The sequence below is a fragment of the Mustela erminea genome, chromosome 17 (assembly GCF_009829155.1).
Source record: "Mustela erminea isolate mMusErm1 chromosome 17, mMusErm1.Pri, whole genome shotgun sequence".
NCBI lineage: Eukaryota > Metazoa > Chordata > Mammalia > Carnivora > Mustelidae > Mustela > Mustela erminea.
In genome coordinates this window covers 65,761,621-65,785,061 of record NC_045630.1, presented here as the reverse complement: position 1 = coordinate 65,785,061, position 23,441 = coordinate 65,761,621, and the positions used below count along the sequence as shown (strand labels likewise).

At 44.6% G+C, this 23,441-nt stretch overlaps 1 protein-coding gene and 1 long non-coding RNA gene across 7 annotated transcripts in view; one reads left to right on the top strand and one right to left on the bottom strand.

The window, feature by feature from the left end:
* Positions 1–3,694: 3,694 nt before the first annotated feature.
* SLAMF6 (SLAM family member 6) overlaps positions 3,695–23,441 on the bottom strand; it is a 33,070-nt gene continuing 13,323 nt past the window's right edge. The window contains exons 2-8 of one of the 6 annotated variants that reach the window (XM_032318681.1): positions 13,192–13,524; positions 9,026–9,286; positions 8,465–8,593; positions 8,184–8,222; positions 7,022–7,101; positions 5,375–5,449; positions 3,695–4,027 (exon numbers count right to left, since the gene is read on the bottom strand). In XM_032318681.1, the coding sequence (XP_032174572.1) occupies positions 3,743–4,027; positions 5,375–5,449; positions 7,022–7,101; positions 8,184–8,222; positions 8,465–8,593; positions 9,026–9,286; positions 13,192–13,524 (1,202 nt within the window). In that variant the 3' untranslated portion in view covers positions 3,695–3,742. Of the gene's footprint in view, positions 5,005–5,374; positions 5,450–7,021; positions 7,102–8,183; positions 8,223–8,464; positions 8,594–9,025; positions 9,287–13,191; positions 13,525–23,441 lie in introns of all 6 variants that reach the window. The other 5 variants (XM_032318685.1, XM_032318684.1, XM_032318683.1 and 2 more) reach the window with 5 other exon arrangements.
* On the top strand, positions 9,280–11,908 carry LOC116576464. The gene is made up of 2 exons (XR_004280170.1): positions 9,280–9,414; positions 9,804–11,908. It is a non-coding gene; the product is annotated as an uncharacterized LOC116576464 (long non-coding RNA).

The window sequence follows — 23,441 nt, the reverse complement described above, 5'->3', positions numbered from 1 at the left end:
CTTGTAGATTTCCTGCTCTAGATAGATTAGTATCCCTTCCATGACTTGATCTTCAATTCTCTGGCATCCTAGATGTTGAAAACATTTCTCTGCCTGCCCTGATTTCACAGATTATTCCTTCTTCCCCTCTGCCTTCAGAAGTCTTCCTTTTTGTTGGTTGATCCTCTCAGTGTAGAAGGCACAATTTTACCCAAAGAGATTTCCTCTGAGCTTGACGCCATCTTGTAGGGCATGGCAGTAAACTTCTCTTTCCTTGATGCCTCCACGACTCTGTTCCTAGAAGTTCTTCCTTCTTCCTGATCAAATTTTCTCCGCCCTTTCCTATTCCACTGACTGAGCATATAGTTGATGGCCAGTATGTGAGATTAATTTAACTTTGGTGAGTTTTGTTTGGCTCATCTATTGTTTGCAACCACTGTTTTGGCCATTCCCTATTCAAGCTTGCTCACCCTTTCCCACTGAATCTTTTCCACTGAATCTTAAAAGCTGGTCTCCATCACATAGTTTCCATCACATGGGCTCTCCCCAATAGTCCTGGCCTGTTTAAAATTTTGCATTTAACTTTAAAAATGCATTTAAATTTTAAGAAGAATTTTATTCATTTAAAATCACAAAAAATACACTATTACTATAGTTATTTAAATGATTCAGAAATATATAAAGGAACTCATAGATACAAAAGTTGGAATATCTCACAGAGGAGACAGATAAACATTTTAATGAAGGTGATAGCAAAGGGAGTTCCCAAGACAATGGCTGTGCATCAGGCATAGAAAATAACCAGCTCAGGCTGGAGTAGGAGGTCAGATGCTCCGGGAGGGATGCCTCTAGAAGAACATAAAGCTAATAAGTTATTTAACAGATTTAACTAGGTGGAGAATTATATTGAGAATCGCTTTTACAGAGCTAACGGAGGGCATGGGAATCTAGATGTTTCATGAAAACAGAGCAAAGAGGGAAGTGAGACAATTAACTCCAAGAAAAACTAAAAACTGTGCAAGAGGAGAAATGTAATCATAGTCACTTCTTGGCTCAGTAACCAACAATATTTTACATGGTCGTAATGATGAAAGCATTTGAATATGTATTTGGCCAAAACTGAGACGTCTTTATATTAGGAGGATGGAGTTTAGAATGAATGTAAACAGGTAAGAAGTCAGTAGACAAAGGTGGTGCGCGCATCTGAGAGGCGAGTATGAAACAAGACACTGTAGTTAGTTGTTAAAGACATTTTATTTTTTTAAAGATATTACTTATTTGAGAGAAAGTGTGCACAAGGGAGGCATGAGGAGGGGGCAAGCAGACTCCTTACTGATCAGGGACCCCCATGAGGGGCTTGATCCCAGGACTCTGGGATCATGACCCAAGCTGAAGGCAGACACTTAACCAATTGAGCCACCAAGAAGCCCCCTTGTTATACACATTTTAAAGCACTATTTGACTTTAAACTATTTGTGGATAAAACTGATAAAAATTAATCAAAAGCAAAAACAAATGTAGGACAACGACAGGTTCTAACATTGGGATATTGTTTAAGAGATATTCTTTTTTTTTTTTTTTAAAGAATTTTTAAAATGTTGGGGCACCTGCATGGCTCAGTCAGTTAAATGACTGATTCTTGGTTTTGCCTCAAGTCATGGTCTCTTGGAGTCTGGGATTGAGCCTTGCCTGGGCTCTGTGCTCAGCAAGTAGTCTGCTGGAAATTGTCTCCTCCTCCCTCGCCCTCGGCTCCTCCCCGGCTCACACACTATTTCTCTCTAATATAAATAAATAAAAACTCTATAAAAAAAAGATTTAAGAAAAAATTTAAGTAATCTCCATACCCAAGATGGGGCTTGAAGCCATAACCCTGAGATCAGGAGTCACAGGCTCCACCTACTGAGCCAGCCACAGGCCCCTTGAGAGAAATTCTTAAGAAAAAAAAAAAATAGACAATCTAAAAAATAGTTCATTCTGGTAAAAAAAAAAAAAGTTGTTCTTTAATAGGAAACCATTTGTGGTATTTATCTTGGGGATTGTAGGGGATTTTTGCTTGTGGAATGTTTGAATTATTTATGATGAGGATTATTTGTTTTTGTGATCAGAAAAAGACACACCAAGGAAAGATGTAGCAGAGTGACGTCAGCTAGATGGTGGGATAAGAGGGCCCCAGCCTTGCCCTCCCACAGGAATACCAATGGAAGAGCTATTCATGGACAAATACACTTTTACTAGAGTTCCAGGGTCTCGTTGAGAGGTCCTAGGAACCAGTGGAACCCCAAATCGGAGAACAGCCATGTTGCAAAGGGTGAGAACAGTCTCACTTTACGGACATCCGCCAGTCCCCAGGCTGGCACAGCCCAGTGCTTGGAGAGACTCCCTCAGTCTGTGGTTCCTCTCACAGGAGACACAGAAAGTGAAGCTAGTGTGCCGGTTTCCCAGCCTTTCCAAACGGGCCTGGGAATTTGCATTTCTGCCTCATGGAGGGGCAGTTAAGAATAAAGAAAAGGGGATGGGGCTCATGGTGACTGACATGTGAATCTCCTGCCCATCAGCTGGCCCAATGGTGGAGCCCAGCAGCTGGCCTGTGTTGGCCCTTGCAGAGGTCACCCCATTGGGCACGCCCCACCCCACCATGCATGACCCGATAAACAGCACCCAGCTTGCAGCAGTCAGCAGGGATGCCAGCAGCTGGTTGGCTCTGCAGGATTGGGAGAAAGCGCACAACCTCCCCCGCCCCCAGCCCCCCACGACTGCTCCCTCAGCAGGGAAGGAGAATAATGGAGCTTGTACCCGTTATCCTGCGATGCTGAGTACTACTCCGGGGAAGATGGACCAGTGACTCAGCCCTTAGTCTGGTTCTGCAGAGTAGGGAGAGAGGGTGTACAATTTCAGTCCTGCATGAAGAGTAAGTCCCAGAGAGGCACTGTGCCTCGCTGAGCCTATAATGAACAATATCGTACTGTACACCTAAAAATTTGCTACTCGGAGAGGTCTTATGTTAAGTGTTCTTATCACATAAAAAACTGAAAATTAAAGAGATTAGAGGAAACTTCTTGTGGTGCCAGATATGTTTATTGTACAGGTTGTGGTCATGGTTTCACGAATGTATTCTTATCTCCAAACTCATCAGGTTGTGTGCATTAAGTATGGACAGCTTTTTGTGTGTCGATCCTACCTCAATAAAGTGTTGAAAAATAATTTGTTTAAAGATCTCCAACTTGGGGTGCCTGAGTGGCTCAGTTCTTGGGCATCTGCCTTTGGCTCAGTTCATGATCTCAGGGTCCTGGGATCCCAGCTCCGCATCAAGCTCCCTGCTCAGCGGGGAGCCTGCTTCTCCCTCTCCCACTGCCCCTGCTTATGCTCCCTCTCTCGCTCTGTCTCTCTGTGTCAAATAAATAAATAAAATCTAAAAAAAAATTTCAAACTCACACAAAAAATTAGAAAATTCTTCCCTAGAGATGAAAGAATGAAATTTTAAAGTCTGATCAGAGGGAAAAGGTAGGAAATGATGTGGAACCAGGACACAGAGGATGTATCCTATCTCCTCTCTTGTGCTGGGAGTTTGCGAGAAGGTTCTGTCAGCTCAGGAGGGATGCAGTTTCATAACGGAAACAACAGCAGCAGAAGAGATGCTCACACTCACCGAGCTGTTCCGTGTGCTAAGCCCCAACACAGGGAGCTGCAGGTAGCTCGCCTTTAATTCTCACAAAACTCTACCACACATTCATTTACTTATTAAAAAGTATCTGTTGAACATTTTCTATGTGCCAGAGGCTCTGGATACAGAGATAAAATCATCATGGTCCCTTCCTGGAAAGGGTACAGTAGAGTAGGAGAAATAGTCCTTAAATAAAAATAAATATTTAATGGCATATGATAAATGACACATAAGGTGTGGCAGCATAACAGGGTTTAGGGTTAGGTCCAGTGGCCTGAAGGTCTTTCTTGGAGGGTAACATGTATATATTGAGACCTGTAGAGTAAGGAGGCAGGCAGAAAGGGTCTTGAGGCAGATGTGAGGAAACTCTCTCCTCTGATGGAGGGGCTGAAAGAGAATCAGAGAAGCCAAATCAGAGCAGGGCAGGGAGGGAGGCGTGATGGCTAAGGCTGCAGGTGGGCCAAGCCATCCAGAGCTACGGAGACTCGGTTTCTTTCTGAGTGCCTGGGAAGCCTTGCAAGGCCAATTTTAAGCAGACAAGTGAAGGATCTGGTTTATATTAAAAATATTTCTCCAGCTGTCTTGTAGAGAATGGATCAGAGGGAGATAAGAGCAAAAACTGAGGAAATTTGAAATGAGCTTACTGTCACATTTCATGTTGGAGATGATCATGGGTTAATACAGGGTGGTGGATAAGGTTTGGAGAGAACTGGGTCCATCTACAGTACATATTTGGGCCTGGTGATGGAACAGCTGAAGTCAAGGCTAACTCTGGTTCCTGGTTTGAGTAACAGGCTGATCCCCATTTTTCAGTCTAGGAGACCAGAGCTCATGAGGTTGCAGAACATGTCCCAGGAGGTATGTCTATAAACCACATGTGAGGGTTTGGAAATAGGCCCAGCCAGTTCCAGAGACAACATACATAACAAATCCACTGTACTCCCTCCCAGTGAATCACAATCCAGCTTTCTAAAAAGAGAGGAGAGGTTGTCTTTGAATTATAAATCTCTGTCAAACACAACTCTGTCAGTTCCCAAAGAGAAAGTCAATGTCCAGGCTTGTTCACAGAAGCATGTTTTGGCCTGGAGCAGATTAGAACATGTTATTTGGATCACACGCTGGAAATGACGTTATTCCCAAGATGTTTGACGTACTTGAGCAGGTTCTAGTCCGAGGAACTGGAAGGGATAATCCTAAATATTCAAATTCTGTTGCCAGGCAGAAACCAAGCTGTGATCTCCCCGATGGGATCGGGAAAAGCTGTGTCACTCTGAGTCTGAGAAGAAGCTGAGTTCCTTTTGAGACCTCTCAACAACTTAAATGACATTGTTGAGGGCAGTTGTCCTGGAAGAAATAGGTTTACTCTAATGGAAAAAAGGAAAATGAAGTAGGTTAGTAGAGACCAGAGCCTCCCAGGCTACCTCTCATGGCTGCAGAGAAGGTCTGGAGAACACTAACTGGCGGATAAGGATATTGATAGCTAAGGCAAAGTTAAATCAAAATTTGAATTAAAAAAACTCATTAAATTCAGGTACGTTGAAAACCTACTTATGGTTGGAGATCCTGAAATACACGATAACTTCCTGGATATGTTTTGGTGATGTCCTGAGGCTTTCTATATCCTGCTGGTATTCTTGCATTTATAGAATGACCCCTTTACTTGTACTTTGACTGTAAACTTACAAGTCTGGGAGAGAGGTAAGATGTGAGAACAGGGGGCAATCATGGGCTTACCTCTTTGGACTGATGAACTGTGGAGTAAATGGTGGAGAAATCACTGCTTTTCACAGGTGTTGGGCTATTTATTTGCTGCAAAAAATAACCACACACATTTGTCTCACACAGACGAAGAGATGTTCATGCACAGATGCATTCCGAGGGAAGACAATGTGATATAGAGGCATGATGTTGAAGTTCTTCAGGAGGAAAAGGCTAGAGACTGTGTGGCCAGAGGAGCTGGAGACCAAACACCATGAGCTCTCCAACCTGAGAAGTTTACTGACACTTCCTGAGGCCCACACAGATGCACAACAGCCCAGCAAACCAGTAGCTCAAGAGCCAGAAAGGCGCAGAAGGGTGACCTTGTTGGTAGGTGGTGTGAACAAAAGGAAGGATTCTTTCCTGCCTCCAACTCTGCTCTCCTTCCTCCATTTTAAGAACGGATTCTATAGCTGAGGTGTACAAAAATATTGGGTCTTTTGTCTTAGATCTTTGCTCAACTGGAGGTATTGCCTGCCCTAGTGTGTCCCTTGACTCGAATTGCCTTGTCCTCATGCCATTGGGTTCTCCTCAAGCCCGGGGAACAGAAAAGTAGGAGGAATCCCCAGTCCGAAGAATGGTTCTGCTTGGAATACGAACACAGCAGTAACAGCAGAAGTGCCTGTGCTCACACGTTTTGACATTTAAAACTAATTAAGGAATATTTAAGATATTTATTAAAACCTCTGGGACACTCCAAAGTATAATTATTGCTAAAGAAAAAGTTAGAAAATTTGCTGGAGATTCATGTATTGGTTTGTTGAGGGCGATTCATCTTGTCTTCAGGATGACCTTGAAAGGAATGTCTGAATAAGCGAGAGTACCCCTTCTTGTTACCTGTCTTCAAGGGGCCTACCTTGCAAGTAACGGTGAGGGGCTGTGTGACATTTGACACTCACTTGGGGAATCTAAGACTTCTAGCTGGACCATTGCTCCCATGAGTTGGCAAATGCTGAGGTATCTTGGCTTACTTTCCAGAAGACGTATGGTATTATTCAGAAATGTTCACCTCCAGGTGCTTCACTTGGGTGGGGGGTGGGAAATTGCTGATGTGTGGCGGGAGAGTTTCTGGTGGCTGACCAAGGTCATCTGTTATGTTGCAGCGGGGGGAGAGGGTTGAAGCCTGCTCATGCCTTACCGTCTTCTACTGTTGCAAATCCTTGTCCCACTTCCTCTCTTGAGAGACTGTTTCTGAGTTCCCCTATTTCCACTGCATCCAGGGTGAGAAATCCCCTGCGACCGAATTGTCTGCTCTGGAAACTCTCAGACTTAAGTGAACTCTGATCCATTCAGCAAGTATTTACTATGCATTGTGCTCCGGGAAGAGAGAGGAAGACGTAATTTTCACTTCAGGTAGCTTGTAATTAAGCTGAAAAGGGACAAGACTTACTGATGCATCAGCAGTTAGAGGACCATGTGAAGCAGGGTATAAGCAAACACACCATGGGGCTGAGCCCTGGGGGCTAGCTACGTCCCACATACAATGCCATGGCTCCTGCCACTGCCTCTCCTCTCCTTCACGGTGTGCGTCATTGGATTAGTCAGATGATTGTGGTGACAAGTTTGTGAATAAAGGCTGTAAAAATCATGGCAATGATGGAGTATAAAGCTGAAAAGACTCACCCTGTTTGGATGTGTGACATGAGCGTACACGGTATTCCCTGGAGAGACGGAGACATAGTCTATGTTCCTTATGGTCTCTGCTGTTAACATAGGAAGGTGCAGTCAGTGTCCTGCTCTCCTGGGACCTTTGCCTACACCAGGGCACTTTTTGGCTCTAAAGAGGCAGTTGCTCAAGGCAATGCCCTTCCCTAGGGTTCATTCATTTTTGACAGTCTTTGAAGTTCTGGGTTGAATCAGAACCTTCTAAGCCATGTGTTCTATTCCTGACCTTATCTCTTAGAGGAATGTGCTCTGGAGGTACCCTAAAGCTTTGGAGTCTACCTCTGGGTTTGCACTGGGCCAGGGAGCTCCTGGACCAAATAGCACTGCCTATACAAGGGCTAGAGAACCTCCTTGGCTCCTTTAATGGAGCCAGATTAGGTCACATATATAATATTGTTAAACTTCTCAGATTATATTGTAAGTGATTATACTCTAGAGGATTATACTCTAGAGGACTGTATTATATTCTATTATTTATATTATATTCTATTATAGAAACTGGAGGCTCAGAAAGTTCAATTAACTTGGTACAAAGTCCAACAGGAAGTGATGGAACAGAAAGTGCTGCCTGCCTTCTGACTGTGAACCTCATGTTTGTCCTCTACACACAGTGTCATATCTCTCAGCCAGGAAATGAGACTCACAGCCAATCTGAAGCCAGAACCTGTGTTCCTGACTCTATATCATACTTTCTCTTTAGACTGCATCTACTCAGTGTTCAAACCTTGGCTGAAAGAGTGATGGGTCAAGCAGTTTGTCTTTGGACCTTTGATGCTCTAACCTTGTCCCTGCCCTAGGCTTGTTGGTTGATAATGGACAGGCCATGAACATTTCACTGGCACCTGGTTTCTCATCAGCAGGGCGGGGAATGACCCTAATCCCACTTGAAGAAACTGAGTGAGTGACTGGTTTGCATGCTTGTAAGGGGTCCTTTAGGTCCCAGAGGGGAGAGACACACGTAGTTACAGGTCATATCCTTTTGCACCATCTGGTCCATCTCAATAATGACATTCCGACTCCCTCCTCTCTCATTATGCAGCCCTCTGACTAGCCCTTTCCCTCCTCCATTAGGCTCTCCCCATCTGTTCTATGATTGGGAGCTAAGATTCTGCAAGCTCACCAGGACTCTGGGTTTGTGGAGTAGAGAAATGAAAGATGCCTGAAAAATAAAATCAGGTAAATTGAAATTTGTGAGTGTAGTGAGAGAGGCTCCCACACCCTACCCCATGCCCACAGGTGTCTCTCTAGAGGATGTGGGGGAGGTGGGCTGCAGGGGAAGTGCAGCTAGACCTTGAAGCTTGGTTGGGCATTTGCCAGTAGGACCCACTCCCCTTAGAAACTTAACAGGTGTTTGGTCGCATCCCAGGGGTTGTCCCAGTGGACGAGCCTCCCTCCTTTTACCTGTCCTCCACAAACAATCTTTTTTTTTCCAAACAAATAACCCCACAGTGATGGCTGTGCACATCAAAATAACCACAACCACAGTTACAATCCACTTGGCATCAGGCTGATTTTTCGTACTCAAAACACCTGAAAAAGGAAAAAGGAAGGTGCATTTGAGACACAGGGAGTGTTTTCCTCAGAGCCTCTGCTGAGCCTCTTTTAGGCCCCCTTTTGGGGGCTGGCTAGGCTCTGGCTCTGGGTAGATTTTCTGAGAGTGGGAGTCCTTGTGGCAGACAGGACAGGAGCCTGCTAGAGCCAGAGTGGGGAGCAGTTCTGACTCCCCAGGACCTTGCTCCTGGGCTTTGAGAGAGCTGGAGGTGGGGCTGGGGGCGGGAGGGAGGAAGGCGAGGCCTCTGGAGGTGGTGAGAGGCACAGAGCGGCAGGATTGTCTGAACTCTCCCAGCAGTGTTGGCTGCCTCCCACTGGGCCACTGTTCTGGGGACTCACCTTGGGCAGGGGGGACACACCCCACCCCACAGCTGCTCAAAGCTCCCAGAGGCACCGGAGACAGACTGTTACCTTCGCAGAGTCTCTGTGTGGAGACAGAGAGGGATATGTTGCTGACAGGATTCTCAGCTATGCAGGTGAACTCCTGTTCCCCGGAATTCCTGGAGTCCCAGGAGATGGAGAGGTTTGCTTCATTTACAGATGTGTTTCCTACAACCTGCCACCTTACGAAGGTGTCCTTTGAGTTCTCCACAAAGCAGGTCAGGTGGATCTCACAGGTCCCAGTCTCAGACAGCCAAGTGTGACTGGCAGTTTGTACGTTCCTCAGCCGTCCTGCGAGCAGAGAGAAGACCCGAACTAAGAACAAATGGCTTGCTTCAGCCTTCTGTGAAAAATATCCTTCCCGCCACGGAATGATTCTGCATTCCACTCAACACTCCAAGTTATGGTCTGTGTACTCTGTAAGTCAGTCGGCTTCTATTGCTTAATTGATGACACCAAGGTCTGGGGTGACCAAATGATGAAGGGCTTCCACACGAGACAGAGCAGCTAGAGGGAGAAGCGGGAAGAGACACACCAGGGCAGCCACCAACTAGTTAGATGATTTGGGCTGCTTGATTTACTTTCTGGGCCCAGTTTATTCCTGGAGTCCTTTCTAGCCTTGCACATAGCCTCATGTAAAGACATTTGGGAATTCTGCTGAGGGTTGACTGTACTTGAGCCAGGGCAGAAGCCAGGAGACCAGACTCAAGAACCCTGTTTCCTCAACCATCACAATTCCCTTCCCCAGTTGGGATGGGAAATAAAAGCTTAACGTCCTTGTGGAACTGTATTTCTCACAAATCTGCAGGAATCCCGGACTCATTGTATCGGTGCTGGCTCCCACGATGGCAGAGACTCTGGTGTGGAACACCAGCAAGTCACAAAGGGAAATGTTGAGAATCGAGAAACCAGGGAAAGGAGTGAAACTGAACGAGCGAGCAACTCTAGGGAGCAAGAAGTACATTCAGACACGTGAGAGAACATCTGCTGTGGAAATTTCTGAGAGCAGAGGCCAGAAAATATTGGCTATTAACATGTCAGTAGCTGTGAATCAACAGGGAAATGGGAAAGTACAGAAAAGCACCGACATGGACTTGGCCGGAGGGTAATGGTGACCCAGAGGAGAACTTAATGAGCCCCCTGCCCCCACCGGATCTGGTAGGAAGAGATTGAAGGATGCTCCAAGCTTTGTTAATGGAGCAGGAGGTGGGACATACTTCTAGAGGAAGGAGATTTTGTGTAATGGCAAGTGTCGGATTTGGAGTTAGGAAGACCTAGGTTAGACTCATGGCTTTGTCGCTTACTGGTTACACGACCACGGATACGTTTTTAATCTCTCCGAACCTCGGTTTCCTTATCTGTAAAACTGGGCAATAATACCAACTCCTTAGGGAATTATGAGGATTAATTGAGACTGTGCCTAGCACAGCAATGGCAAATACGTGGCATGAATGCCACATTTCCCTCAACTTGTGTCCGCGGCTGACCTCAATCTATCTTGTTACCTTTTTCCAATTAATGAATATAAAATTGTCCACATGGCATTTCCACTTGGATATAATGTGTGTCTCAAACCCAGCATGCTCAAAAGCATTCCGGTTTTTCTCTCCCAAGCCTGCTCAGTCCGTAGCCTTCAGCACCCTTGTTGGTAATCACCTTTTCAGTTGCCAAAAACCCCGGAGCTGATTCACCCCTTCCTCTGATACCATATCAGGACATCCTTGTGGCTTTACCTCCTAAATATATCCAGAGTCCAGCCTCTTCTCCTTACCTCCACGGCTACCACCCTGGCGCAAAGCACCGGCAACTCTTGCTTGGCTTGTCACAGTGGCCTAATTGGTAGTTGGCTTCTACTGCTGTCCCCTGGAGCCTATTCTTAAGAGAGCAGTCAAAGGGATACATTAAACAAGTAAGCCAAATCATATTACTGCTCTTCAAAATGCTCTGATGGTCCTCAGCCTCACAGAGTAGAAGGCAAAGTATCTGTGATGGTTCTCAGAGTCTTCGCAGACATGGCCCCTATTTCTTTAGTGATCTTGTTTCCTGTTACTCTCCCCTCGCTCTGCTCCTTGGTGTTGGCCCTCCTTAGTGTTCTTTGAGCATGCTGGGCACAGGGAATGCCTATGCTAGATGGCTCTTCATCCAAACATCTACATGGCTCACTTTTTCACCTCCAACAGGTCTTGGCTCAAAAGCTATTTACTCAGAGGCCTGTTATGATCACCCCATTTAGAAATCACCCCTGTTCCCTGGCACTCCTGATGCCAAGAGGCTCTGAGAAAGGATTGACATTGAACGTGGGGAGTATGGTTATTGCAGAGGAAGTCACGCTTGGTCTTCTGAAGAATGGCAGAAGAACATTGTCTCAACAAGTATAGTGGAGCTCAATATGGGGTCTATTCTCAGATTTTTAACTGGATGTCTCTCTTCTCTCCAGGGTCCTAGCTCTGCCTTGATGATCCTGGTCACCCTGAGTGATTCTGCTTGTAGTGGGTTGAATGATGACACCCTCCCTTCCCTATCCCTTGGCCAAAGATATCCCCCTGTCCTAATTCCCAAAATCTTCTTTGGAAAAGGGTCTTTGCAGATGTAATTAAGTGAGATGAGGAGATGATTCTGGATTATCTGGAGGGGCCCTAAATCCAATGACAAGGGTCCTTGTAAGTGGAAAACAGAGATATTTGAGACAGAAGAGGAGATCACACAGGGAAAGGAGGATGCAGAGACTGGCGTGATGCTGTCACAGACCAACAAACACCAAGGAATGCCAACAACACCCAGAAGCTGGAAGAAGCAAAGAATGGATTGCCCTCTAGGGCCTCCAGAGGGAAGGTGTGGCCCTGCCCACACCTTGATTTTGCATGTAAGGCCTCTGGAATTGTGAGAGAATAAAATTTCTGTTGTTTTAAGCCACCAGATTTGTGGCGTTTTGTTTTGGCAGCCTCAAAAAACTAGTACACTGTCCCAGAGTGATTTTGCCCCTTTGGTTGGAATTCCTCTTGCAGACCTTTCTAGACAATCTCTCTTTTTCGTCATATTTACATGTTCTGCGTCCTATTCTTTTAGGGACACGACTTTGACCAATCTAAAATGGTAAATCCATTTGGGGGATTCTAAAGGTTCACCTGTAACCTATTTGTGGTGACATTTTATTTTAACTAAAGTGCTTTTTTTGGATTCCATATCTTAACACAAAGGACTCTGGGTGAATTTTAGATACCATGGATTCTGGAGGAGATAAGAATTATATAATCTTGGTGGCCTTTAAAGTTGCCAACTGAATGCTTGGATCTCCTGTACAACATCCCCACCAAGTTACTGTCTTAAAGCCATTCATGACATCTCTGAACAGCATTGATTGCCAAAAGGAGGTTTTCCCCCACCCCAATCTGATTCATAAGTTGTCTCATAGTTTTTATAACTTTATTTGAGGACCTGAGCCATCTGGGGGAAATATTGTTAGAAATTAAATAACCTTGAGATGCCTGAGTGGCTCAGTTGATTAAGCATCTCCCTTCAGCTCAGGTCATGATCAAAGCATTCTGGGATCAAGTCCCACATCGGGTTCCTTGCTAAGTGGAGAGTCTGCTTCTCCCTCTGCCTTCTGCTCCCACCGCTTGTGCTCTTTCTCTCTCTGACTAATAAATAAATAAATAAAAATCTTAAAAAAAAAAAAGTTAAACAACCTTGATAGAAAATATCTTTCTTATTATCCCCTCATCTTTATAGGGCACTATTCTCTACACTGATAACTCTGCGGGGTCAGAGCGGCCTTCGTGTAAAGGGAGGCATCATGTCAGGCACTGTCTCCATGACTGCCGGCAGGTTGCTGGCACTGACTCGAGGCCTCAGGCCTAAGGGTGGCACCTGCCTCATGGCGCTGTTGTGAAGAATATACTAGAGATACAAGTAATGCACAAAATAAGAGAGTCATAGTGACTTCACTTCTGCTACTTCCGGAGACGTGCTGGTCAAGAGGAACTGTTTTACGGTGTGAGCGAGAGTGATGGCATCTGAAGCCAGGAGTTCTCCACTCTGCCACGAACTGGTGGGCTTGCTTTTCTGCCAGACCTCAGTTTGACCACAAAGCCATGCCTTTTACCACTAGGCTACAGTGCGTCCCTGTGGTCACATAGGATCTGACCTCCGTAGTATCTTTCAGCCCATACACAATTAAACCCCACGCTTTGACTCACTGAAGACCTGCAGAGTGTAACAGGAGAACTCTTTAGAGGTCTGAATGGTCATCTGGGCACAGTAACGTCCTGCGTCTGCCCCAGTCAGGTTGCTGAGTCGTAGGGAGTAGTTCTCTGCCAGCTGCAGTCGATCTTTCCATTCTGGATCTGTCACGAAGAAGTTCAGATCCGAGGCAGCTTTCGGCAATATGAAGGCGATGGAGTTTCCATTGTGAAGCCAGGTGGTGGACTGAATACCCGTCGGCACAGGAGGCTTCAGGGAAAGAGTTACCGCCTCCCCCAAGACCCCATTCACTGTCAGGGGCTTCGAGCTGTCTTGCGAAGCTGTGTTCCCTGTAAGCACAGAAGGGAAACGGCTATGACCATCCCCCTCGGCCTACCCCCGCTCCCCACACCCTTTCCCCTAACTCTACCCATCTGCGAGAGCCTTCTGATACCCAAGACCAGAGATGGGAGGTAGACAGACAGGGGTTAGGAGAAGTGCTGAAACGGACAATCACAGAGGTTCTACCCCCAACAAAATGTGTGGATCATGGGCAGTTGGCCCAGATGGTTCTGGCCCGCTCCACCCTCCCACACGAGCCGGTCACTCCTGGGTCATGACCACGATATCTGACTCCAGCTTCTCAGTTCTCTGGGCATGAGGTGGACGGGGACACGGAACTTCATCTACGCCCTGGCATGGGCTCTAGAAACCACCAGTCTTTGCTGATGACGTTTAACAAAAGCTCAACCCTTACCGATTACCTACTCTGCTCAACGTAGTATGTTTGTGGGGCTTAGAGGACTGATCATGAGAATTTACAGCTCTTCTTATCCATTATTTCCTTTGATGCTGGTACAATTCTGGGAGGCAGGTCGGATGGATATTACTATCCCCATTTATAGATAAAGGAACTGAGGCATGAAGAGTTTAACTCATTTCCCCAGTGAGTTGTCCAGATAAAGAATATGAGTCAGAATTCAAACCTAACTATTCTGACTGCACGACTTTGTGCTCTTTTTATGATACCAGAAGATACCTTTTCTAGTCTCAAAAAGATTATAGTGTAATTGAGGAGATAAAACTGATAAAGATCAAAGTAATATATATAAGAAGCTCCTGGGTGGTTCAGTTGGTCAAGTGTCTGACTGTTGATTTTGGCTCAGGTCATGATCTTAGGGTGTGGCGATCGAACCCCACATCGGGCTCCGTGTACTTGGGGCGGTCTGCTTGAAGATTCTCTCCCTCTGCTTCTGGCTCTCCCACTGCTCACACACATTCATACATACACACACAAACCCACACACACATACACACACACACAAGCTAAAATAAATAAATAAACCATTTTTTAAAAAAAGTAATAAATATAATTTCAAAGGAAGAGATAAAGGCCATATTCTCATGTGCTTATCTCAGAGCCATTAATGTTTGAGCAAAAAAGGTGAAATAGTCACAACGATTCTTAAAGATGCTTCCTTAGCATGCTTTGCGAATACTAAGTCCTCCCCACACCATTTTGTCGTCCAACTAACTCATTTGTCTAACTGACCATGCCTGAATTATCCTTGTATCTCAGCACTGTGCCCGACATGAAGTAGGATCTGGAAATATTTGAGTGAATCAGTGAAGAATTAACTACAACCATGACCCAAGCCTCTCTAGATCTCTTCCTTTTCAGGAGAAGATCTGAGCAAGGAGGAGCTAGCTCTTGCGATCCTGACACTCAGCCTCTGGGTGAGCTCTCGCTTCCTCTCTCCTTCCCGGACCGTCCTGTGGAAGCTGGGCGCAGACACACGGCCCCCTCTTCACCACATCTTTCCCGTCAGGAGCTCAATGTGCTCGTGTCAGTTGTCTTAGCCCTTCTACCCTCTAGTAACCACATGGGTGAGTATCACAAGCAAAATCTCGAGCAAAGATTTATTTTGCTTTTATTTTTATTATTGATTCCATTTATTGAAAGTTTAAAACCGGGCAAAACAAATCTGCTGCTAGAAGTCAGGACAGTGGTCCCCTTTGAGGAGGAAGGAGAAAGCAGGTAGAAGGGAGCGTAGACAGGGAATTCTGGGCTGCTGCTAACGTTCTATTTCTTGACCTGTGACTTCGTACACAGATTTATTCATTTTATGACATTTCATTGAGTTCACACTTAGGATTTGTATAGTTTTCTCACAGTGTGTTATATTTCTTTTAATTTTTTTTTAAATCTAAATTCAATTAATTAACACATAATGTCTTACTAGTTTCAGAGGTATCGTGATTCACCAGCTGCATTTAAGACTCAATGCTCATTACATCAAGTGCCCTCCTTAATGCCCATCACCCAGTTACCCCAGCACCTCCCCCACCTCCCCTCAGCAACCCTCAGTTTGTTTCCTAGAGTTAAGGGTTTCTTATGGTTTGTCTCCCTCTCTGATTTTGTCTTATTTTATTTTTCGTTCCCTTCCCCTGTGTCCCTCTGCTTTGTTTCTTAAATTCCACATATGCGTGAAGTCATATAATCGTTTTTCTCTGATTGACTTATTTCCCTTAACATAATATCCTCTAGTTCTATCCACGTCATTGCAAATGGCAAGAATTCATCGTTTTGGAAGGCTGAGTAATATTCCGTTGTGAGATATACATATATATCTATACTCACATATTTATCCACTCATCTGTTGATGGGTATCTTGTAGGAGAATGAAATTGGACCATTTTTTCACACCACACACAAAAATAAACTCAAAATGAACGAAAGACCTAAATGTGAGACAAGAATCCATCAAAATCCTAGAGGAGAACATAGGCAGCAACCTCTTTGACCTCAGCTGCAGCAGCTTTTTAGTAGACACGTCTCCAAAGGCAAGGGAAATGAAAGCAAAAATGAACTACTAGGACTTCATCAAGATAGTTGCCCGGCAAAGGAAACAGTTGATAAAACTAAAAGGCATCCCACAGAATGAGAAAAGATATTTGCAAGTGTCTTATCTGATAAAGGGCTAGTATCCAAGATCTATAAAGAACTTAACAAACTCAACACCCCCCAAAAAACCAAATAATCTAGTCAAGAAATGGGCAGAAGATGTGAATAGACATTTCTCCAAAGAAGACATCCAAATGGCCAACAGACACATGAAAAAATACTCAACGTGACTTGCCATCAGGGAAATGCAAATCAAAAGCACAGTGAGATACCACCTCACACCAGTCTGAAAGGCTAAAATTAACCAGTCAGGAAACGACAGGTGTTGGCGAGGATGCGGAGAAAGGGGAACCCTCCTACACTGTTGGTGGGAACACAAGCTGGTGCGGCCACTCTGGAAAATAGTATGGAGGGTCCTCAGAAAGTTGAAAATAGAGCTACCCTATGACCCAGCAGTAGATATTTACCCAAAGGATACAAACATAGTGATCAGAAGGGGTAGCTGCACCCCAGTGTTTATAGCAGCAACGTCCATAATAGCCAAACTATGGAAGGAGTCACTGTGTGCTATATTTCAGTTAAAAATGTTAGAACAACAACAACAACAAAATCAAACCAAAAGAGTTACAATGGCCTACAAGGACCAAAATAATTTGCTCATTTTTATCTCTCCGAACTAACTTCCTATCCCTCTCCCCAGACTGGTTCACTTTGCTCCAACTCTACGGGCCTGGCTATCCTTGAATAGACTAGGGCTCACACATGTGCAGTTCCCCCCGTCTGGAAGCCCTCCCCCCAGGGGTGCATGGGGCTCACTTTTTCACCTCAAAAAGGTATTTAATGCACACATTCCCTTCCAAAGAGGACCACTCTTCCCTCATCACCAGCTGCCCTTTCTTGATATTTAAATTCAGTTTCATTACCATACACTGTATCATTGGTTTCAGGGGTAGAATTTATGATTCATAGACTGCATATAACACCCAATGCTCATAACATCGAGTGCCCCTTTCTTAACGCCTATTCCCCCCACCCACCTGCCCTCCAGTGACCCTCAGTTTGTTTCTCAGAGTTAACTCTCTAATGTTTTGTCACCCACTCTGTTTTCATCTGATTTTATTTCTCCTTTCTTCCTGCTATATTCATCTGCTTTGTTTCTTAAATTCCACATATGAGTGAAATCATGTGGTATTTGTCTTTCTCTAAGTGACTTATTTCCCTTAGGATAATACCTTCTAGTTCTATCCATATCACTGCAAATGGCAAGATGTCATTGTTTTTGATGGCTGAGTAACATTCCACTGCACATATATATCACATCTTCTTTATCCATTCATCTGTCAAAGGACATCTGGGCTCTTTCCATACTTTGACTATTGTGGACATTGCTGCTAGAAACATTGGGGTGCTGTGTCCCTTCGAATCACTATGTTTAGGGGTAAATGCCCAGTAGTGGAATTGCTGGTTTGTAGGGTAGCTCTATTTTTAACATTTTCGAGGAACCTCCATGCTGTTTTTCCAGAGCGGCTGCACCAGCTTGCATTCCCACCCTTATACATTCAGCTGCCCTTGAATTTATTTTCTCCATAATGCTTACCATTTAGCATACTTTGTAATTTTCATTTTTAAAAAATTTCTCTCTCCCTTCCACTAGAATATAAGGTCTATGAGAGCAAAGATTTTTGTGTGTTTTTCATTGTTGTGATCACTCTGGAACAATATTTGGCACGTTGTAGGTACAGATGACTCATTCAATGAGTATTTGTAAGGAGTTTGGGAGTACCCTGGGGCCCGAGGACTCCCCAGGAACTGTTGCCTCTCTGCCTAGCATATTCCTTGAAATCTCCTTTTTAAAAAATTGATCGCAATTATGCATTTAACAAGACATTCTTCTACTATTTGCTTAGTTCTATGGTAACTCAGTGAATGAAGCCTTAAAAATCATGGCATTCAGACGATATGTATTAGATTCCTTTTATGGGGCTAAAGATTGGAAATGTGAATAGAAAATGTTGGTCTTCTGGGCTTACTATGTGGAAGAGGAGCCCGGTAGGTAAGGGAGTAGTTTTGGTGCAGTGAGCTAGCCCCTGAGCTAGGCTGGGCTGACCTCTGCACTGCCTGGTACTGGGTACACTCAGTACCAAATCCTTCTTTCTTTTTGTTGTTATTATGAAATGGTTTTCCTCTCTTTTCCAGAATCTTGAGAATAGGGATTGTGCTTATTCTCTCTATCCCTAGCACATAGCACACTTTCTAGCTCAATAAATGCCGTGCTCTGTGGGGCAAAGAAGTGAGCATCAGGGGCTGGGAGAGTTGGGGTTGTCAGGGAACACTTCACAGGGGAGATAACATCGTGGCAGGGTTTGAATAAAAACAAGAGGTTCCCAGAGCTTAATTATTTGTGATTCTTCCAAGAACGCCCTCCCTGCTCTTTCTCTGCTCTGTTATTCCTTTTGTCTGAAATGTCCTTCTTCGCCTTTTCCACCTGGTGAGTTCCTAGTTATTGCTTCAAGGATGAGCTCAAATATCTGTTCGCCTCTGCTTATATTTGTGGAGAGTTTGCTTGGGTACAAGGTAATGAGAAAGGAGTCCATAACAGCAGAAGAGACAAAGTGGGAGAAGGTGGAGGAAGGGAAGATAGTGGTCCCTGGAGGTCTACAAATAAAGAAAAAGGCTGGAGGCACTTTGCTTGGGGAAGGTGAAGCACAGAAATTCTAGAAAAAATGTCCCAAAACCCTTCTGTGAGGCTTTGGACACAAGGAGAGAAGATTCTTCAGGGCCCAGGTGATTTTGTCCCCAGTGAACCCCACAACTCAGAAAAATCTTCAAAGCTTCTGCCTAGCTATCAATTGTGTCTTTTAGAAACTAGCTAAAGAATTGTTGGAACAGGAAAAGAAACGTTTTGAGTAGGATCCCTTCTGCGCCCCGCCCCCAGGGCAGGCCTGGGCAGATGATTCATAAAGCGCCCAACGGTTAACTCGGATTCACCACAGTTTTAAAAATACCTGCCCTGGGGGAGCATAAGCCTCGTGAGCGTAACATGCACTGTATGTATAGGCATGTTTTCTGAGTATGCGTGTGCAACTCTATGTCTGCCCATGACGTGTGATGAGGAGCAACTCCCCCGGAATATTCATCCCAGACCCCAATGAGAGGATTCTGCTTATCTACAAATTTAATGCAATTGCTGTCAAAATGCCAACAGCATTTTTCATAGAACTAGAACAAAAAATCCTAAAATTTGTATGGAACCACAAAAATCCCTGAAGAGCCAAAGCAATTCTGAAAAAGAAGAGCAAAGCTGGAGAATCACAATTCCAGATTTCAAGATACAGTACAAAGTTGTAGCAATCAAAACAGTATGACACGGGCCCAAAACAGACACAGAGATCAATGGAACAGAATAGAGAGCCCAGAAATAAAACCAGGTTATATGGTCAGTTAATATTCAACAAAGGAAGTAAGAATATACAATGGGGAAAAGACAGTTTCTTCAAAAAGTGATGTTGGGAAAACTGGACAGTTACATGCAAAACAATGACACTGGACCACTTTCTTATTATACCATACACAAAAATAAACCCCAAATGGATTAAAGACCTAAATGTGAGACCTGACATCATAAAATTCCTAGAAGAAAACAAAAGCAGTAATGTCTTTGACACCAGCCATAGAAATATTTTTCTAAGTATGTCTCCTTTGGCAAGTAAAATTAAATGATTGGGGCTATACCAAAACAAAAAGCTTTTGCACAGTGAAGGACACCATCAACAAAACAAAACGACAACCTATTGAATGGGAGAAGATATTTGCAAATGACATATCTGATAAAAGATTAGTATCCAAAATCTATAAAGAACTTATACAACTCAACAGCCCCAAAACAAATAATCCAATTTTTAAATGGGCAAAAGACATGAACAGACATTTCTCCAGAGAAGACATCCAAATGGCCAACAGACACATGAAAAAGTGCTCAACGTCACTCGCCATCAGGTAAATGCAAATCAAAACCACAATGAGATACCACCTCACATTTGTCAGAAGGGCTAAAATCAAAGGCGCGAGAAACAAGTGTTGCTAAGATTGTGGAGAAAAAGGAGCTCTCCTGCTCTATTGGTGGGAATGCAAACTGGTGTACCCGCTGTGGAAAACAGTATGGATATTTCAGTTCCTCAGAAAATTAAAAATAAAATTATCATATGACCCAGTCATCTCACTACTGGATATTTACATAGAGAAAATAAAAATACTAAGTCTAAAAGATATAGGCACCACTCTATCTGTTATTGCAGCATTATTCACCATAGCCATGACACAGAAGCAACCCAAGTGTCCATCCACAGATGAAGGGATTCAGATGTGGCGTATGCACACAATGGAGTATTATTCAGCTGTAAAAAAGAATGAAATCTTACCATCTGCAACAACAGAGATGGATCTAGAGGGTATAATGCTAAGTGAAATGGGTCAGGCAGAGAAATATAAATACCGTATGGTCTCACTCACATGTGGAATTTAAAGAGGAAAACGAATCAAAAAAGAGACAAACCGAAAAGCAGACTCCTAACCCTAGAGAACACACTGCTGGTTACCCAAGGGGAGGTAGGTTGGGGGGAGGGGTAACGTAGGTGAAGGGGATTAAGAATACACTTATCCTGATGCACACTGAGTGATGTGTGCGATTGCTGAAACGCTACATTATACACCGGGAACGAATATAGCACTGTACGTTAATTATACTGGAATTTTAAAAGATCACGTTAAAAGAAAGGAAAGAAGGAGGCTGCTTGCTCCTGTCTGGGGAGTCACGACTTTGGAGATTCTCCATGTTCTCTTTATTTGCTGCAAATAAAGAAGACTTCATAAGGCATCTCCAGCTAGTGTAGTCTCTCTCTATAACTCACCTTGGGGCTGACCCACATGGGGCCAGTAACAAAGTCTGATGACCCAGATGGATTCTTGTCCTTCGGTGGTTCTGCCCTCTAGTTCCCTGGTTTCTGATGCACAGAGCAGAGGACAGTGGCATCTCGCCCTGGGCTAACCCATTCAAGCTCCTGGGGACGGGCCGGGCTTGGATTCCTCAAGGGGCTATCCCTCCTCGGTGCTTATAACTGCCACCAATGTTGGGACCGCCCCTGAAATCCAGTGGCCACACTGAGTGTGTTTATTCAAAATGATCTCTGCTGGCATAAGCTGGGTAAATTAGAATCACCTCACAAAGTCTGGGTAAATCGGGAAAGACAGGAAGCTGGTATCACCTGGCTCTTCAAGAGGCTTGGACGTTCCAGCCTGGTGAAACCAGAGCTTTTCTTTAAAGACCAGTCCACAGGCTAAATTTGGTTGGTCCCTTTGTCAAGGACCCTGGATACTATGTTCTGATATCCGGGGCTTAGAGTCTGGGAGATTTCCAGACATCTTTGCCCTGGCTGACCTAATATCTGTGTCATATGCTTTTAGTCAATAGACCATTGCTGACTGGCTCACTCCCCTGGGGCTTGGCCTTTGTGTACCTTGTCCTTCCTTTCTCTTTCTTTACCGGCAATCTGTAAGTAGAGGTCCCCTGTTCTCTGGTGTATTTCCCTTTTTACTAACTGATAAGATAGAAATCTCAGACTTCTTGGCAGTCTCCCAACATCTTTTAAGAAGCCACTGGGGCACCTTTCTTTCTCTAGCTTTTCTCTTAAGGACAAGCCACTGGAGTCTTAAATATTCTGTGAGCAAGATGGCGTGGCATTCGCATCACCACTACTCACTGTAAGTTACCTTTGTAGGTTAGAGGGAGACTCTAAGGAAAATTCCCAGAACGTGGGACAAGTTCCATTCTGAGGGAAAGACTGTGGACTGTAGCCTCCAGGACTGGAAGGTGTTTGGATACTCCCCCTGGACTTAAAAGCAAGTGATCTCCTTTTGCAACATAGCCTGACCACAACATACTGTAGAGGACTGAGAAAAATGACCAGGGAATGGAACTTTAAATTTCAATAACACATTGCAATTAAAAGTATTTTGTAGAAAGGTAAGAAAATGGGAAGGGAGCCTTTAGGTTCAATGCTTTATGCCACTATATTGAAATGAAGGTTTACAAAGGAAATGTAAAATTTGTAAGATTAAGGTGGAACCTAAAACCTCAAAAATACTTCCCATATTAAATCTGATGAAGAACTAGTTCTTTAAGTCAGAGGACATAAAAGCTAGAAACAGTTAGCCTCAAATCCCTTCTACATTTCCAAGTCAGCCATGAAGTCGTAATAAACCTCTGCCTCATTTCCCTGGTACCCAGATCCTTAGTGACACCTAGTTCTGCCAACCCCGTTAGTGCCAACCCCTGGTTTCCCATTAACTGCCCCCCCCAAGCAGGTCCTGATATCTCCTCCCTTACTAGATAGGACTACTAGATTAAGGACCCACTTCCAGAATATTCCATTTGGACAGGTTCCTAATGGTCACAGGCGTCTCATTAATGTCCTCTTTTCAACATCACACCTGTGCGACTGGAAGACACACCTGGGGACTACGAGCTCATCTAGTTGAATTCATGAATTGGCTGCATATTTTCTATGCACAGCCCCGTCTGGGCGGACATCCAAGCTTTACTAACCATCCTCCTAAAGCCAGAAGAACAGTCTGTGGGAGTGACAAAAGCCAGAGAAGGGGCTGAAAGGGACTATCGGCCTGGGTCGTGGTCCCAGAGAGAGTGAAGAGGGAGTGCCAGGAGTTGTCCCCCAGTGGGATCCTGACTCCTTAGATGGGAGAGAGGATTTATATGGCTTTTCTGGAGCCTGCTTTTGAAATATATGCAAGAAGTGGGTAGACCTATAAATCATCCAAACTGAGGGAGATTCACCAGGGAAAAAATGCAAACCCACCAGCCTTCTCAGGCTCCAGAATTAGTCTGAGATAACCTACAAATTGGGCCCTCAAGGCACAAGGTAGCCAAAGTGGTCCTTAATACCTATTTCATATCTCAAAAGCACTCCAGAAATCTGTAGAAAACTTTAAAAACTGACCATAGGTCCCAAAACTGACTCCGCTCAGCTAGCAGAAGCAGCCTTTGGGGTGTTCAATGCGGATGCGGGCGGGGTGGGGGGAGTTAGCGGGAGAGCGGTCCAGAAAGCTGAAAAGTGAGCTGCCTTCTGACGGTGGTGCTCCAGGCCACTTGAGGTAACCCAGGGTCAGGAAGGAAGACATTGTGGGTGACTGTCCCCGGTCCCTCTGCCAACCTGCGCCCTACCCGTGGGATCAAGAGGCGGCTGACAGAGTTGGGTTACGGTCAGGGGGCCTCCTGTAAATAGGAAGGGCAATGGAGACAGAAGTGCTCACTCCACCCCCAAAAGGAGGATGGGCAAAACGGAATCACCC